The following is a 20,002-nucleotide window of genomic DNA, read 5'->3' as shown; positions in this document are numbered from 1 at the left end:
CCTTCCTTTGGAAGGTGATATATCCAGTAGAAGCCCATACAGTCAATCTTTGTATGAGAAATACCTTGTTCTCATGAATTTTAGATCAGAAGCGGTTGCGTTTTGAGCTGGTGGAATTTGAATTTGCAGCAGTGTTTTCTTGGTGTCAAAGTTGAAATGTCTTTCAATGGATTGCGATTGGAGTATGCTCTTGAGGGCAACTCGAATTATATTTCATGGAAAGACAGGATGGAGGCGGTGTTAGATGACAATGGGCTTAAGGAGTTCATAGAGGCTGAGGTCCCAAAGCCTACTGATGCTGCTCACATTGAGGTTTGGTAAAAGAAGACAACAAAGTGTCGAAGGATCCTGTTGGAGGGCGTGAAGGATCACATTGTATCCAGCCTGCATGGAAAGGCTTCTCCATACTTGATGTGGGAAGCATTGAAATATTTATTCCAAAGCAAGAGCGACCAGAGGAAGTTGGCGCTCAAGGATAAACTCAGAAACATTAAGTGTGAGAAAGGAGACAATATGCCCAAGTATCTCACGAAGTTCACTCAATGTTAGGATGAGTTGGGAAGTGTGGGGGTGACTGTCGATGATGAGGACTTGGTGAGCTTGGCTCTCCTTGCTCTTCCGAAGAGTTGGCATTCCTATCAGGACTCTGTCAATGGTCGAGAGAAATTGCCAGGACGGGAGAGACTTTGGTCAGATCTTGTGCTGGAGGAGATCAGGCGAAATACCAAGGAAGGATCTTCATCAAAGGCATCTGATGAAGAAAATTTCACTTTGGCTGCCAAAGCAAAGAAGGGGAAGAACAAGAAAGCTTCTCATTCCGGTGTGAAAGGCAAGAAGCAAGACATGTCCAAGGTGAAGTGCTTTCACTGCACCAGCACGGACATTATGCCACAAATTGTCCGCAGAAGAAGAAAAATAAGCAAACTGTTGGATCTGCAGCAGGAGAGGCCTTAGCCTCACAGTTTGAGCTGGAATTTTCATTGATCGCATGCTTGGTATCAAGTGTGATGGGATCGGTATGGTTCTTGGACAATGGTGCATCTTTTCACATGACAGGAGATCGAGATTTGTTTTCTGATCTAGATGAGAAAGATCTTGGAGTGCACATCGAGATGGGCAATGATGGTAGATACAGTGCAACCGGTATCGGTACCATTTCCTTTGAGAGGGATTCTGGTAAACCCTTCGTATTAAATGAAGTAATGCATGTTCCAGGATTGAAGAAGAATCTTATCTCTGTGGTGATGTTAGAAGACAAGGGATATGATGTTGTTTTCAGTGAGGGAAATGCCTTCCTGCGCAATAAGACAACTGGAGAAACCCGGAAGATAGGGGTTCGAGTCAGGAACCTTTATTAGTTGCATGTAGATGGTTGCACAACAATGGAATGCAAGGCAGAAGCATTGGTGAGCCGAGATGATGGCGAGTTGTGGCACAGGAGATTGGGCCACCTTCACCATGGAGCCTTGAAGATACTGCAACAAATTACTACTGGGCTTCCTAAAGGCACTCTTGCGCAGTCAGATCAGTGCAAGCGGTGTACTTTGGGAAAGTTTGTGAAAGCCACCTTTCACGAGAAGGATAGTCATGCCACGACGATCCTTGAGAGAATTCACACAGACGTGTGTGGACCTTTCTCAGTAGCTTCGAAAGAAAAGAACAGGTACTATGTGATCTTTGTTGATGATTTCTCTTGAAAGTGCTAGATCTTCTTCATGCAGAAGAAGAGCGAGACATACTCAAAGTTTTGTGAGTTCAAAGCACTGGTCGAGAAGGAATCGGGGAAGAAGGTGAAGGATCTTAGGAGCAACAATGGTGGTGAATTCATCTCTGGTGAGTTCAAGGACTTCTGCAGCATGGAAGGGATTCGAAGAGAGCTCATAGCTCCCCATATCCCACAGTAGAACGAGGTTATTGGGCGGAAGAACAGAACGATCGTGGGTGCTGCACGGGCGATGTTGCATGATCAGGGCCTACCCCTTCACTTGTGGGCAAAAGCATGCAATATTGCAGTATATGTGCAGAACCGTTGTCCTCACAGGATACTTGGCATGAGTACACCCGAGGAGGCTTATTCTGGTAAGAGGCCTGATATTTCTCATTTGAGGATTTTTGGTTCTAACATTTACATGCATGTGACGAAGGATGCCAAGAAGAAGCTGGAGCCGACCGCAGAGGTTGCGATATTTGTGGGGTACAATAATACGCCCCAGAACTATCGTGTGTATTTGCCAGATAATCACAAGATTGTTGTGTGACGGGATATCAAATTTCAGGAGGAGAAAGCCATGAAGTGTTCACTTGAGAGGGAGCCACACTTCCATGCAGATGAGGAGCTATTAGTTCCTAAGGATGAGATTCAAGACGTGGATCAGCCACAAGATGAAGTTCATGGAGTGGAAGAGACCACTCATGCAGCACCAACCATCAGAGGCTGAAAGCGCACTACAGAAGCTGAGCGACTGGCTCAAGATGCAGAGAAGGTTGTAGGACCACCTACAGGATAGCGCAGAGAGAGACAGTCACCTAATCGGTACACTGGATACATGGCTCTTGTGAGAAAATGTGTCGTGACTGAGCCATCCTCTTTCGAGGAAGCTATGGAGGATCCCGCATGGGTAGATGCCATGGTGGAAGAGTATGATTTGATTGTCAGAAACAGTGCATGGGAGATTGTCCCAAGACCTGAAGGGAAATCAGTGGTGGGTTCGAGATGGATCTACAAAGTGAAGTAGGCAGCTAACGAGAGTGTGGAGAAGTACAAGGAAAGATTTGTTGCCCGAGGCTTCTCACAGATAAAGGGGATCGATTATGAGGAGACCTTTGCACCTGTCGCAAGGTATTCTTCCATACGAAAGATTCTTGCTCTCTTAGCGCAGATGGGGTGGCACATTCATCAGATGGATGTGAAGAGTACATTCCTCAACGGATTCATTGAGGAGGAGGTGTACATAGAGCAGCCCGAAGGTTTCGAGATCTCCAGCAACGAGTCGCATGTGTGCAGGCTCAAGAGAGCACTGTATGGGCTAAAACAAGCACCACGTGCTTGGTACACATGGATAGAAAATTATTTCACCGGACTTGGATTCTCCAAGAGTGAGGCGGATCCTAACCTATACCAGATTGTGGTGGAGGGTAAGTTGCTTATCATTGTACTCTATGTAGATGATTTGATTTTGACAGGAGATGAGCTGTTGATACTTTCATCCAAGGATAATCTTGCTAGAGAGTTTGAGATGAAGGACTTGGGCCTCCTTCATTATTTCCTAGGATTGGAAACTTGGAAACGCAATGATGGACTATTTGTTTCTCGGGGTAAGTATGCTCGGGAGATACTGGAGAAGTTCAACATGCATGGCTGCAAGCTTGTTGATGCTCCTCTTCCTGGAGGTTGGAGGAAGGAGGATGTTACTTCAGTGGAGGTAGTGGATGCCACTATTTATCGACAGTTGGTGGGGTCGCTTATGTATCTGGTCAATACACGACCCGATATATGTTATGTTGTTAACCAGCTTTCACAAGCTATGGTTAAGCCAACCAAGCTCTTCTAGAAGGCAAGCAAGCATGTATTGCGTTATCTCAGCGGCACATTAGGATATGGATTGTGGTACAGACAGGAAGATGAGGTGAAGCTATGTGGCTTCACGGATGATGCAGATTGGGCAGGGAGCCCAACGGACAAAAAGAGCACATCTGGAGGGATTTTTAGTATCGGGTCGACAACAGTTTCTTGATACAGCAGGAAGCAAAGTTCTGTGGCACTCAGTTCAGCATAGGCTGAGTATATGGCAGCAAGTTTGGCTGCATGCGAGGCTATATGGATGAGGAAGATCCTGGTCGGGTTGTTCAGGTCACACTTGGAGCCTACAGTGATTTATTCTGATAACCAGAGTTGCATTAAACTCTCAGCTAATCTAGTATTTCATGATAGATCCAAGCACATCGACATCAGGTACCATCATATCAGAGATTGTGTGCAGCGGAGAATCATGTTACTTTCATACATTCGAATGGAGGATCAGGATGCTGATATCTTGACGAAGGCGCTCACCAGGAGAAAATTTGAATACCAACGAGGAAGGATAGGGGTTGTTGATAATCCATATCTTGTTGAGAGGGAGTATTGAGAATGCAACAAAATGATGGAGCTTAGTGAAAAGAAGTCGCCTTCACTAAGTGGGCCCGCAGGCTATTTTTGGTGCAAAGTCTATTTTTAGACTATGTCTATTATTAGACATATGGATCATGGTCTATGAGTTGCAGGATGCTATTTGTGGATAATTGGTCATGTTGGTAAAAATAGATGGACTTCTATTTTTAGACATATGGGCGAAGTCTATTTTTAGACTGTCAGGCTAAAAATAAAACAGTCGAATATTATTAGCTCTTAATAATATTTGGACTATAAACATTATCTTACCCTCTTGGAGCACTTCAGTTCGAGCTACGGATGTGGCACATGCAACTTCCAGAAGGAAATATGCTTTTCTTATGGGTCAGTTGAGCTATTGCATGATAGACTTCAGTTACAACTCAAGTGATTGAGTTTGGTGGAGTTTATTGAGGAGTTGATGGAGTTGTGTTTAGTTTGACTTGGTTGAACTAGTTGTATTTAGTCTAACTGCAGAATACACTAGTGATGAGTGATGTGAATTAACGGTTAATTAATTCACTAATTATTAACTCATAAAGCAACTAAAGAATACATCAGTTAACTCAGTGCATGGATAGTTCAGTGGAGATAGGTGTTAGAGGTGGAGACTACTATCAGTTGTGACTATAGCTGTGCATGAGATTTTCACAATCAGTGATTGAGATTTCCAATGAGGATTGCACAGTACAAGCCAAGGAAAATGAGCTTGGATCATTCCTAATTCTCACTTTGGATTGCGCAATAGAGGTAGGCAGACAATGGAGGAGATTTGAACCTGTGACTTGATTCAGATCTGAGCTAGCTTGTGTGTAACAGGTGGAGATAGGACTGAGCACTTGTGAAGAGTATTATACTATGTATTGTTACATGTTCTCTATCATTATAATATACAGATAGTTGGGGGTTTTCAGCTGTATGCTTTCCCTGGTTACATACTGTGTTAATGTGCGCATGCGATTGATGTTTCATTGTTTTTAATTCCGCAAAATTTGATGATCAACGTAGAGGAGGTTATGTATTATGCATGCATTGCGCAAATAATGTATAATCGAGATAATCTCTATGAATAAGTGTCATATTATTCAAAATTTGTACATTCTCTATGTCCTAGTAGTAGAAGTTCGTTGTCAATCATTTTCACATTAGCTACAAAGGTCTCACAACAAGGAAAACGTTTCCTATTTGTTTGTATTCTTGTAGTAAACTGGTGGATATTCATGATGTGTTGTTTTCCATATTAAGGGGATGTTATGTTTGTGTTTCTTTTCCTTTTCAAGGAAAACAAAAAATAAAAAACAAAATAATAGTATATTTACTATTTCAAATAGAGATTATATATTTACCATATGAGAGAGAGGAATTGAATTTGAATATATGTTGCAATTGAGGAAAAATTGTTTGTCAAAATCAAAACCTGACAACAACATAAGGTCTATAAATCCCAATTACTACATACATCAAAAAATAATTGCCATACAGGCTCTTCTAACAAAATCTTAGATCCAGATCCTCCCTGTGGAAAAACAAGAAAATGAAACAACACAGTTCTGTGAGAATTCATCCTGCAGTTTTTAGAAACTTCTTATGGTTGGTCTCCTCATTTGATCCGAATGGAAAATGGCATCAACCCATGAAATTTACCCATGGTATTGTAAGTGGCATCCACTCATGGTATTTATCCACCCATGGTATTGTAATTGACATCCACCCATGGCATTCATTCACCCATGGTATTTTCCCATGGTATTATGGCATCCACCGATGGTATTCATTCGCTCATGGAATTGACCCATGGTATTGTGATATCCACCCATGGTATTCATTCACCCATGGAATTAACTCATGGTATTGTGACATCTACCCATGGTATTCATTCACCCATGGAATTGATCTATTGTATTGTGAAATCCACCCATGGTATTGTAACTAAAAAATACTATAAGTAACAAGTCGCATTTTGTAAAAGGACAGATTGTCCGCCACAATGTAGCCATTATAGTTATTCTCTAATTTACTAAAAAAAATCTTTGTGATTGTTTATTGGGTATTCTCCTCTTTTTCTTCTGGCATTTCATGTTTTCAGATCTTGGACGCCTCCCCCCAAGATCCATTTCAATTTTTAGATCTTGGGGCCTCCCCCCAAGATCTGGATCAGTGGTATCAGAGCAGATTATGATTCCACAAGAATGAGGGTTTGACTCATATTTAAATTTCAAATTTTATATCAATATTCAACAAACTTCAAGCATATGCTACGTCCTCCACATCACATTTTCTTGGGCCAAGCAGGAGGAATTTTTCTTTTTTCATTTTTTTGCAGGAATGATTTTGGGCAGTGAGTCTATAGATCAGATCTAAAACTTTTAGTGCAAAATTTACAAAAACAAATAAGAGATCTGGATTCCTTGCGAAAAATACCCGAATTCAAAAGAAAAAATTGGTCGAATCGGAGTTCAGATGGAGATATTGTTGATTTAAAATCAGCTTTGTTGCAGAAATGATTCTAATGGCAATTCATGAATGGAATCTATCCTCTCCTTTTTTGAAATTTTGGTGCAGAATTTCACAAAATTGATTGTAGATATGAGCTTCTCTTGAAAAATCACCCAATTTCAAAAAAAAAATGGGTCAAATCAGAGTTTAGATGTGGGAGATATTGTTGATTTAAAATCAACTATTTTTTTAGAACTTTTATGTTGGCAGAACAGCTGCAGCATGAATCTGAGATTTAAGAGTGTCCAAATAAGGATTTTCAATACATGGGAAGATGAAAAATGGTCCTTATGCTTCGAAAAATAGGTTATAATAAATATTCTGAGTTATATTTACCAATTTATGTCCATTATTGAATTGAGACTTCTATGATCCATATCAAATTTTTGAAGAATTCTTCGACGAAAATCACATGGAGAAATTTTTGTCGACGCGTTTCGAACCAACCAGTGTGGTTCATCGTTAGGACAAGTTGAATGAGCAGATCTGGCCTATGCACTTTAAATAGACCGGGCTGAATATCCAATGACTCAGATTACTAGAAAGACAACAACTCGATTTGGCCTGATAACGGCTACTTTGACCATTATATTAATTAATATTATTTATTTATTTATTTATATAACAGAAATTTTAGTTATAGAATAAATTAATCATAAAATAAAATAATTATAAAAAATTAATTTTAAATATATTAATAAACTTACATTAATTCAAATTTGTTAGAAATGTATACTATAATAGGTAAAATTATAATAAGTAAATTATTAAAAATAAATATATAATTTCAAATATATTAATATTGAATTGTTAAATAAAAATATTAGTTAGTTATAATGGCTAGTTTGACCATGATAAGGGCTAGTTTGATAAAGTGTATTTATTTATTTATTTAAAAATGGAATAAATTAATAAATTATAATAGGAAAATCATAAAATATATTAATTTCAAATATATTAATATATTAATACATTTAAATTTAAATTAATTTAAAATTGTTTCAAATATATAATAGAATAAGTAATAATAATAATAATAATAACATAAATAAATAATTTCAAATATATTAACTAATGAGAATAAAATTAATTTTAAATAGTTAGATAAAAATATTAGTTAGTAAAAATTAATTCAAGGTCTATGTAATGGTAAAATAGTATTTTAAAATTAACTTTATGCAAATTAAGTTTAAATTGATTAAAAACAAAATAAATAAATAAAAAATAAAAATAAATAAATAAATAAAAAATAAAATAAAAAATAATATATATATATATCTCTCTCTCTCTCTCTATATATATATATAATAATTTTAACCTATTAAAATTAAATAATAGTTTAAAATAATTAAAATCGATTTAAAATTAATTTTCTTAGATAAATTAAAAAATAATAATAATAATAATAATAATAATAAAAAATAAAAATAAAAAAATAAGTAGATAAAAATAAATAAATAAATAAAATCAAATAAATTACTATATTAAAAATTTATTAATCGATGAAATAAGGGAGAAAAAGAAAAATAAAAAAACGACTAGGAGGCGAGAGCTGGGATCCAACAACTACTGATATTCCAACCATCCTCTCTATTGAGATTTTTCATCTTTTTTCAATCTCCAGGGCTTCCCTAAATTTCCGGTGATGGAATTGCGACACTCTAGCAATCACACCAGCCTCGTCGATGCAGACATGATGATTAGTTTTCTCCACATGTTCTGCTAAAGCGGAAGACTTAGTTCTCATATGCTTGAGGTCAGCTGCGTGTTCACTAATCCTTTGATTAATGGAGCGACCAGTCTGACCAATATAGGGGGTCCCACACGAACAAGGAATAATGTAAACCCCTTTCATTTTCTTAGGGTCGATGGGATCCTTTACAGATCTAAGGGATTTACGAATGGTGCTGAGAGGTCTAAAAGATGCGGGGACATTATGCTTCTTAAGAACCCTCGCAATCTTATCCGTGTTCCCCTGAACATACGGAAGATGGACACTAGGAATCCGCTCTTTAGGCCCTCTTTTGGTTAACGAATTCTTAGCTGCTTTGAGGAAAGCCTTTTGTCCCAAATGTCTACTATAACCATTTTCAACGAAGACATTAAGGAGGTGGGATTTCTCCTCCTTGAAGCTCTTATCATCAGAGATCTCAAGGTACGAGTTGCAAGGGTGTTGAGAACCCCCAACTTCTGGGCCGGGAAATGGTGGGAACTAGCATGAAGATACTGCTCAGTATGAGTTTTCTTGCGAAACACTTGGTGGGAGAGGGAACCATCCTCATTCTTAGAGATAAGAATATCAAGGAACGGGAGGCAACCATTAACCTCTTGTTCCATAGTGAACTTAATAGCTGAGGATTGATTATTGAGATGATCGAAGAAGAGATCTAACTCCTCTTGGCCGTGGGACCAGATGACATTAGTGTCATCTACAAACCTTTTCCAAAGTTTGGGAAGGAGACGGGCTGAGTTCAGAGCCTTAGATTCAAAATCCTCCATAAAAAGATTAGCAACCACAGGGGATAGGGGTGAGCCCATGGCAACCCCACAGGTTTGCTCAAAGAACTCTCCTTCAAAACTGAAAAAGGTTGAGGTGAGGCAGATCTCAACTAACCGAGCGGTATCAGGATCAGTAAGACGGTTGATCATATCCATTGCCTCATTTATAGGGATACAAGTGAAGAGGGAAACAACATCAAAACTATCCAGAATGTCTCCAGGGTCCAGTTTGATGTCCTTGAGCTCTTCAATAAAGGAGGTTGAGTCTTTCACGAAGGATGTTGTATGGCCAACTAAGGGCTTAAGCTTCAAGGCAAGAAACTTAGCAAGAAGATAGGTAGGACCTCCAATGGTGTTGACAATAGGCCTAAGGAGAGCTCCTTCCATATGAATTTTAGGGAGCCCATAGATTCTAGGCGTGATAGGATTGCTCTCAATGAGTTTATGGTGCAGGGAACTCACTGAGTCGCAGGAATTAATAGCAAGGACCACAATCTTGGAGATCCTCTTTAGCGGGTTTTTGGGAAGCTTCTTATAACTACCATTATTGTGAAGATGATCTAACATTTTATTACGGTAGTCTTCCTTGTTAAGAATGACAGAATCCCCCCCCTTGTCAGCCTTCAGAACAACAATATCTTTGTTCTGATTTAAGGATTTTAAGGCTTCAAATTCATCTCTGTTAAGGTTGCTCCTAGGAGGCTTAGCCTTCCTAAGAATAACAGCACAATCCTGCCTGATAGTATTCTTAATACTATCAGGTAAACCCCGAATTCCATATTCAATGTCACAAATAATGTCATCAATAGGGATCTTTTTAGGGGCCAAGGTAAAGTTTAGACCTTTGCTTAAAACGCTAAAAATAGAAGCGGGAAAAGAAAAACTAGATAAATTAATAACTTTATTATTAATATGAGAGGAAGAGGGAGGGTTAACATCATTTAAATGACTCTTCCTCGATTTAGAGTTAACATCTCTATGTAAGTTAAAACTCGTTAACTTATTATCATAGCTCATTATCCTCCTATTATTATTTACCATATTCATATTATTATTATCAATATTATTAATACTTATACTATTATTATCCTCATTATTAACAATGAAATTGATCTTATTACTATTATTATTAATATTGTCAACTTTATTACTATTATTTACATCGCAAATATCATTAATATTATAATTAATAATATTATTCACACCATTATTCATGGTATTATTATTATAATTAATATTATTGTAAATACTATTATAGTTATAATTTTTAATATTATTAAAATAATTACCATTATTGTAATTAGTATTATTAATAATGTCATCATTTATATTATTATTGCTATTAAAAATTTCATTAGTACTATGATTATTAATATTATTATTGTTCACGTTATTGTTGATATTACCCATATTAATCATATGTTTATTACTATTATAATTTGCAATATTACCATCGTAACCAGCATTATTTAAAGGACGGAAATCAAACTTATTGTTAATTCCCGCTTCACCTATATTACTCTGACCATAAACCTGATCAAAAACGCCTAACTTACCAAGGCGGTCGATGGCAGAGTCACGACTCACCTGATAAAAAATGCGGGAAGACGGATTTGGATTCGGATGGACTCCGTGGGTGCCAGAACCGGTGAGAACAGCGGAATCATAGACCATACCTGAGCGGTCGATGGCAGAGACCTGAGCACCAGAGCGGTCGATGGCAGAGACCTGAGCACCTGCGCAGAAGCTGAACTCATTATCGCCGGAAGCCGGATTCACGCTGGTATCAGAACAGGACTGAGGAACCACGAGCTCGGACCGAACCTCGTTGCAATGAAGATAAGGGTCTATGGGAACCTGCTCACCCGACCGCAGCTCAGGTGACAGCTTCGAGTCTGGAGAGATTCAGCATAATCCCCCACGTAGGTACACCAACCGGTCGAGCCAGAAGAAGCCAAGCCGCCGGTGCGAGGAATAACCTCACTGCAGGATACTGCTGAAGGGTTCAGATGAGAGCAGGCTGCCCCATCCAACACACTGGACTGCACAGACGAGCTAGCTAGCCTAGAATTATGAAGAACCCAGCTCCGAAGTGCAGATTTTTGATTGGCAGAAAGCCGCACTTGGGAGACATGATCTACCGAAGAGACCGGATTGGTAGATCTACAAGCCAACCTCTGAAACTTAGCAACTAGTTTCAACCTCCATTGATCCTCCATGCGCAAGCATTTAAGAGCTGAACAAGCATCAACCCTCACCCATAGGGAGGCCGACAATGCGCTGGACAGTTCCAAATGCAAATCGAGGAGATTATAATTTATTAATTTATGATTTTCCTATTATAATTTATTAATTTATTCCATTTTTAAATAAATAAATAAATACACCTTATCAAACTAGCCCTTATCATGGTCAAACTAGTCGTTATAACTAACTAATATTTTTATTTAACAGTTCAATATTAATATATTTGAAATTATTTAGTTATTTTTAGTAATTTACTTATTATAATTTTACCTATTATAGTATACATTTCTAACAAATTTGAATTAATGTAAGTTTATTAATATATTTAAAATTAATTTTTTATAATTATTTCATTTTATGATTAATTTATTCTATAACTAAAATTTCTGTTATATAAATAAATAAATAAATAATATTAATTAATATAATGGTCAAACTAGTCGTTATCAGGCCAAATCGAGTTGTTGTCTTTCTAGTAATCTGAGTCATTGGATATTCTGCCTGGTCTATTTAAAGTGCATAGGCCAGATCTGCTCATTCAACTTGTCCTAACGATGAACCACACTGGTTGGTTCGAAACGCGTCGACAAAAATTTCTCCATGTGATTTTCGCCGAAGAATTCTTCAAACATTTATGTCCATTTCAATTCTGAAGCAGCATTCAGAGCAGGTTCCCTTTGGAGGCGTGCCCACCTAACCCGCTTTAGTAGGCACCTACGTCACATTCTTTAGTTTTATCATAGCTGCATTCGGCTTCGGTTTTTTGGAGACGTGTCCTCCCACCCCAGGCTATGTAGGCACATGCTACTTCATCAACAACCAACATCATGGTTATGGGTCAACCACAAAAAATACTTGTCATCAAAGTCCATTTGCTAGGCCACACACTAAGTGTATCACAGTTGGTCACAAGCATTACAGGGTATCTCTATCCTCGGATCTTCATTCATCATGGTTATGGGTCATCCATAAACCCACACTTCATTGAAGTCTATTTTCTAGGCCACACACTGTCATTATCACAATTGGTCACAAGCATTATAGGGTATCTATATCCTCGGATCTTCATGGTCATGGGTCATCCACAATCCCACGCTTCATTGAAGTCCATTTTCTAGGTCGCACACTGTCAGTATCATAGTTGGTCACAAGTATTACAGGGTATCTCTATCCTCGGATCTTCATGGTTATGGTTCATCCACAAACCCACACTTCATCGAAGTCCATTTTCTAAGTCGCACACTGTCAGTATCACAGTTGGTCACAAGCATTACAGGGTATCTCTATCCTCATATATTCATTCATTATGGTTAGGGGTTAACCACACAAAACCCTTCTCTTCAGTGGCTCTTCATATTCAACAAAGGCTTCACAGGGGGAAACTTCACGCAATGGGGACCATTTATTTTTAAGGAGGGAGGAATGATCTGAATGGAAAATGGAATCAACCCATGGTATTCATCCACCCATGGAATTTACCCATAGTATTCATCCACCCATGTTATTCATCCACCCATGGAATTTACCCATGGTATTGTAAGTGGCATCCACTCATGGTATTTATCCACCCATGGTATTGTAAGTGACATCCACCCATGGTATTCATTCGCCCATGGTACTTTTCCATGGTATTATGGCATCCATCCATGGTATCGCTCATGGAATTGACCCATGGTATTGTGACATCCACCCATGTTATTCATTCACCCATAGAATTAACCCATGGTATCGTGACATCCACCCATGGTATTCATTCACCCATGGAATTGATCTATGGTATTGTGACATCCACCCGTGGTATTCATTCACCCATGGAATTGACCTATGGTATTGTAACTAAAAAATATTATAAGTAACAAGTTTCATTTTGTAAAAGGACAGATTGTCCGCCACAATGTAGCCTTTACAGTTACTCTCTGATTTAATAAAAAAAATTCTTTGTGGTTGTTTATTGGGCATTCTCCTCTTTTTCTTTTGGCATTTCAATTTTTCAGATCTTGGGTGCCTCCCCCCCAAAGATCCATTTCAATTTTTATATCTTGGGGCCTCCCCGCAAGATCTGGATCATCATTGGATGTTAATCATAATAGCATCTGACATTGGCTAGCTGGGTGTTAATCGTACAAGCATCAGAGCCTGGCTGAGAACTGGGACTCTGCTTCTTCCTCCTATGTAGGAAGATTTAACTCTACAAAGGTGTTGAAAAGGAATTTTAGTGAAATTCTCTTTCAGCTCCTTGATTCTCCCCAAGATTGGGGAAATATAATTTTCATTGAAATTCTCTTTAATCTCCTTGATTCTTTCCAAGGTAGCGAAAAGGACCAAATTTGGTTGATTTACTTTACCATTGATCTGGTCAATGGCGACCTTGGAATCTCTTAAAATCTAAATATGTAGACGCCTCCTTCTTGTTGTTACACTTGTTAGCAATGAAAGAGAATTCAATTTTAGCCTAGTTATTTGTACCCTCTCCCAATGCTTCAATGGAACAATTACCTTTTAGCTTCTTGCAAATGTGAAATTCCTCCTATGCCAACTTTTGTGGCTCTCCTTGACAGGATCCATCAAAATATTCCCATGCATAGGAGTTTTGTCAATATGAAGGCATACAATTATCCTTGCAGGATTTTTCTTTCCTGGTCTCCACATCCCTCCATATGAAAATCTAATTTAGTGGATGACTTGAATGGAGAGGACCTTTTTGGGTTTCCACACCCCCATTGACCTACCTTTCGGTCATTTGTGGGGCATTAATAAAAATTATCTTTTCATATCATGGGTTTCAAGTTTTCACCTATCTCTATTTGAATAGGTTGTTCAATTAAGGTGGTATTTTCCTTTTCACATCGTTCATTGATCCTGAGAATTTGAAGAGAGACCCTGTGTTTCTAGGAGGTTTCCTTCTTCCAGAGCCTTGGGGCTCCCAACCAAAAAGCCAGCAGTCTTGTAAATGGAGGCACACCGCTGAATGAGGGGATCTTGGAAAAAATAATAAACAGCAAGTTGGCATCACTCCTCTCAACCGACTGGCCAACAGTGTTGGAAATAGAGAGGTGACATTGAATAAGGGGATCTCAAGAAAAATAATAAATAGAAATTTGGCATCCCTCATCGCGAGAATTCGAAACAAGACCCTTCATTTCCAAGGGGTTACCTTCTTCCAGACCTTGACAGCTCTCAACCGACAGGGCGACAGTATTGAAAATGGAGGCACAACACTGAATGAGGGGATCTTAGAAAATAAAATAAATTGGGGTTTTACGTTCTTATCCCATCCCCTAACTTTATTTTCAATTCACCAAACGTGAAGGCATGTTTCTAGCTCAAAAACAACCAACACATATCAATACAATTTATTTTCAATTCACCAAAAATGAAGACATGTTTAACCGACACATCTCAAGTCAATTCACATGAGCTCAAAAACCAACACATGTCAAGTCAATTCACATGAGCTCAGTGACCGACACATGTCAAGTCAATTCACCAAACACGAAGGCATGTTTCGAGCTCAACAAATGCCAAGTCAATCCATGAGCTCGGCAGCCAAGCCATGTCAAGTCAATTCACTTAACATGAAGGAAAACACATGCCAAGTCAATTCACAAGCTCAACAACCAACCCATGTCAAGTCAATTCACCAAACATGAAGGCACACCTTGAGCTCACCAACCAACACATGTCAAGTCAATTCACCCAACATGAAGGCATGTTTTGAGGTCACCAACAAACACATGTCAAGGAAGCCATGATGCCAAGTGATATCGAGAGAGCGATGGGATATGAAGGGCATCACTACCATGCCATCCCCATACATGTACATGCTAACCATAAATGGCGACTGGCATTTTGGAACTCGTTGGGAACTACCTCCAAACTCGGGTGGGATAATGGCTCTATATGTGGGAGGGGACTCTTGCGAGGGATTTCCACCCTTGTTGGATCTAGAAGAACATTGAAGAATTGAGTAGGATGGCCAAGATTACGATAACACAAAATTGGAAGAATGTGAACGACTACTAGCCAATTTCTGAAGAGGAAGGCTTAACCTTTTGGGTTAAAAACTTGAAATGAAAAGTCTTGGACCAATGCTCAATATCTTTGAAATCAAAATCATGAACATCATCAAACTCAGAGAGGGAAAAGTGATTTTTAAAAAGTGGATAATACATAACTAGTTGGAACGCCAAAGAAAAAGGACAATATCCCCAATAAAGGAAGGAGACCCAAAACTCTTATTAAGATTGGGTCATGTCAAATGACAAGCCCAAGAAGAAGGTATAGCTCCAAATCTCCTCCACAACTACAAGGACAAGGTATAGCTCCCAAAACTCCTCCCCAACCCCAAGAAGAAGGTATAGTTCCCAAAACTACGTCTAGAAGTAGAAACGTCCTATTTGTTGGCAGCGAATAACAGAATTCTATTTCAGGTAGGAATTAGGAAGGGATGCTTCCAAGGGCCGCATAGATGTGGTGGATGCTTAGGGGAAGAGGAAGAGTCAATCATACACAAGAAGCCTAGATAGGATCCTCCATGATAGCTATCAAAAAAAGAACCTTGGTCAAACAGGGAGGCAGACTCAGTATTTTACTAAAGCACTAAAGAAGCCTAGAGAGGATCCTCCATGGTAGAGAGAGAGGCTCAAACAAGGACAAAGATAGACAAAATTACAAGAAAGAGAGAGAGAGAGAGAGAGAATGCGAGTAAATTTCCATAAACTGAAAACATAAGTTTAGGAATTTGTGTAGACCGTTGGAGATAGTGAGGCATGCATCTTAACTATCTCCTTGTCATGGACTGAATACACTAGAGAGAGAGAGAATGCAAGTAGAGTTCCATAAATTGAAAACACAAGTTTGGGAATTTGTGTAGACCGATGGAGATAGTGAGGGGTGAATCTTAACTATCTCCTTGTCATGGACTTAACACATTAACCTCATTCGTCATACTTGGCTCTATGTTTCATTCTCCATTGATGCTTAATTTGATCAAGGGGTTTCCACACCTTTGAGGCACTTTTTAAGTGCCATGATGGATGGATCCTTCACGATTATTCATTTTGTGGAAAGGTGGATTAATGGTTTGAATTTCCATCATTAAATATCCTTGACCCTCCCACATTATTCATGTATGCATCATTCAGGGAGTGATGTTTTTCTTTTCATATCCCCCTCAAGGATGCTCCACATATTTGGATATCTTGTTGCACCCTTCCTTCCTGCTCCTTGCGTGTTTGAGTTCCAAATTGGGGATGAGGGAAGCCTCCCTTTTCATTTATGACAATGGAATCAAACCTCCAATGATTCATGGAAGGTTGTTGATTCCTTAATTGATTGCAGTCGAGTTTTGAGTCCCCTTCCAAGTCTACACTTCTACATTCAAATTTATGGATGCTCTAACTCCTTCTTGGCTGCCACAGTGTCGACATAATTCTTGGCTAGTTAGCCAGGGGGGCTTCATTGGGGGAGCAATACCATACCATGTGCATTCATATTGGGGGATATATATTGAGGAAAAAATGACATGATATATTAAGCATATAATAGGGGGTAAGGGGTTTATTTATTGGTAGGTATAAAAAATGGAGATCAAAGTTAATGAAAAAATATAAATGGGTGTAAAAAATTTTAATGAAAAAATGGATACTTACAATATCTAGTGAAAGTAGGGGTTTTTTAAATTGGGAATGCATATTGAGTTTGTATTGGTAGGGGGTTAAATAATGTGATTTTCAAAGGTATTTTCCAATATGTAGTCAAATTAAGGGTATTGTTTAGTATGCCATGAACACACGTGTTGTGTTAGAGGTTCATTGAGTGAAGCCCCCATGAGGTTAGCCTATATTCCCTATAGCAACATAGGATGGATCTTCCACATGATTCCTAATTATGAACTCAAAACTTGCATTTGCTAAGGCAACCTTTTGAAGAACCATCAAAATCGAATTTAGAATGGAGACTTTCACAAGTGGACATATTATCTGTCATTGGATTTGTGGTGAGACTTTCACAAGTGGGCATATTGTCTGTCATTGAATTCATGGTTTTTACAATGTGAAATGTCTTTTTTTGACCCATGAAAATCATATTTTGAATGGAGACTTTCACAAGTGGACATATTGTCTATCATTGGATTTGTGGTGTGGTGAGACTTTTCACAAGTATGCATATTGTCTATCATTGGATTTGTGGTTTTTACAGCATGAAATATCTTTTTTTGACCCACGAAAATTGTATTTAGAATGGAGACTTTCACAAGTGGACATATTGTCTGTCATTGGATTTTTGGTTTTTACAACATGAAATATATTTTTTTGAACCATCAAAATCGAATTTAGAATGGAGACATTCACAACTGGACATATTGTCTATCATTGGATTTGTAAAATATATTTTTTGGAGCCAATGTGGGTCAAGTGAAGCACTTTCTTCTTTTTAATCATTAAGGCTAATAGTGTGGAAGAGCAGAGAAAATTTTTGTAAATATTTGGCTCGGCAATATTTCATGCATCAGAAACCAAAAATCAAATGTCACAATTGATTTTGCTACCTTATCTTGAAATAAAGGGAAATACCAAAGTTGAAAATTCTCATTCCTATTTTCACATCGGGTTTGGATGATGTTCAAAGTGTCATTTTCCTGATGAATTCATGAAAATCCGGGTGAGATAGCCAAAAAGCTTCAAACCGGAATGGGCACCTTATACTTTTGCCAGGTCTGTTCCAGTGTAAGGCTATGGGCCAGTGATCCGAGCCTGAATAAGGTAGGATGGAGGCTGTAAATTCTCCCCCTAAGTGAACTGCATTATCAGAAATCAGGAAGCGATCCAGTCGCGAGGCTACTTGCATCGGTTCTGCTCTTTTATTGTTCCAGGTGTAGAGGCCGTTGTCTGTTGGAAGGTCTATCATCCAATTATTTTGAATAAAGTCTTTTAATAATGTGCCATCTCTGTTTATTCTGCATCGTCCTCCTCTCTTTTCCTCCATCGTCGCTATCATATTATAGTCTCCGCCTGAGATCCACAGTGGATGAGTCCGGTCTTCATTGAGCTGCGTTAATGCATCCAAAATTTCTGCCTTCTGCTGGATTTCTTGTGGAAAGTATACATTTGTTATGTGCCCAGAAATATTCGTGCCAATTAGATGAAAAGTGGCTTGAATGAAATTTTTGTTTGCATGTATGTTATCTAGTTGTATCAGTCTTGCATCCCAGAGTATTGCAAGTCCTCCTGAGGCCCCCTGAGCATCCACGGCTGTGACCAGCCCTCCCGGCCAGGCCTTTGCTGCTACTTTTTCCAACATTACCTGATTACATTTAGTCTCTTGCAAAAAAAGAATTGCTGGTTTTTCTTCCATTATCATATTTTTTATGAGTCTACCTTTCTTCGGGCCATTGAGCCCTCTAATGTTCCATGATATCAACTTCATTGGGAAGGTTTGGGTTTGGTATTGTAATACCTGGTTAGCTTGGCATATCTGCCTGATTCCACTAGGACTTCACCTATTTTGATAGTTCTTTCCAAGGTGGACTTCCTTCCTCGCTTTTTGCTATCATTTATGATGAACTTCCCATCCCATTGACTGCCTCTTTGAACTCCTAGCGAGTATTCCAATTGGGCTTTATTGCGTACTTCCACCAGGTTGTCCACATGTGTGTCAAGTATCTTCTCGAAATTTCCTGTCTTGCATGTTTGTTCCAAGCCCAGTATGTCCAGTTCACCAATGTCTATTGTTTCTGTATCTTCCTCCATGTTCTGGGCCTCTTGATAGCTGTCTGCTTCTCCTTTTTCTTTTTCTGAGCCTGGATCCGTGATGTCTATTTCCATATCTGGCTGACTCCAGGTTGTCGATTTGGTGTTGTGGGTGTTTCCCTCTTGAACCTCCATTTTTCCTTTTGTTGTCGATTTGGATTCCTCAAACTTTTCCTGATTTGATTTGCGCATAGATGTTAGGGGATCTTGATCCTGCTGCTCTTCATCTGCTAGAACGGCAAAGCTGTTACTCGTGGAAGGCTTTGAAGGGTCCATTTGAGCTTGCTTGTTCTGGGTTGGCTGTTTCTTATTTCCTCTTCTTCGGTTTGTTACTTTGGTAAACCCATCCGATGTTTGTTTTTCCTGGTCTTGTTCCATGGATTTGCTGTTTAACGGGCAGTCTCTATAAAGGTGCCCTAATGCATGGCATTTTCTACACCTAAAAGGCACATGCTCATAATCTATTAACTGGATCCATTCCACATCTTCGTGAGAAAGGCTTACCGTATCAGGCAGAGGTTTCTTTAGGTCCATGTAGACGTAGATCCGAGCGTATGAGGTGTACCTCTGCATCTTTGTTTCTTCTGCTACCTTGACAAAATCCCCCAGTACCTTACCAATCTCTTGGAGCGATTCTTCTTCCCAATACTCCCATGGCAACGAGTATAACCTGATCCATACTGGTGCCCAACTTAGATCTTCCTTATCCGGGTTGAATCGCTCTATCCATTCTCTGAGAAATAGACCAGCTGAGTTAAAGAAATACGGCCCACTCTCAAAGACTCTGTTTCTATCTTCCAAGCAGTTGAAGACTGTCATGAAAAATCCTTTTGGCCCAAGATGCAGGGATATATGTCCT

At 38.8% G+C, this 20,002-nt stretch overlaps 1 protein-coding gene across 1 annotated transcript; it reads right to left on the bottom strand.

Annotated features, from left to right (window-relative positions):
• Positions 1 to 18,016: 18,016 nt before the first annotated feature.
• Positions 18,017 to 18,748, bottom strand: LOC149241614 (uncharacterized). The gene has a single exon (XM_089370596.1). It carries the CDS (start codon positions 18,746 to 18,748, stop codon positions 18,017 to 18,019), a length of 732 nt encoding a protein of 243 aa, XP_089226722.1.
• Positions 18,749 to 20,002: the final 1,254 nt, after the last annotated feature.

This window comes from Pinus tabuliformis, chromosome 8 (genome assembly GCF_031772625.1).
Source record: "Pinus tabuliformis cultivar Carrire ecotype Pingquan chromosome 8, CPIR1, whole genome shotgun sequence".
Classification (NCBI taxonomy): Eukaryota; Viridiplantae; Streptophyta; class Pinopsida; order Pinales; family Pinaceae; genus Pinus; species Pinus tabuliformis.
Note: the sequence above shows the minus strand (reverse complement) of the source record. Positions and strands in the feature narration are given on the sequence as shown.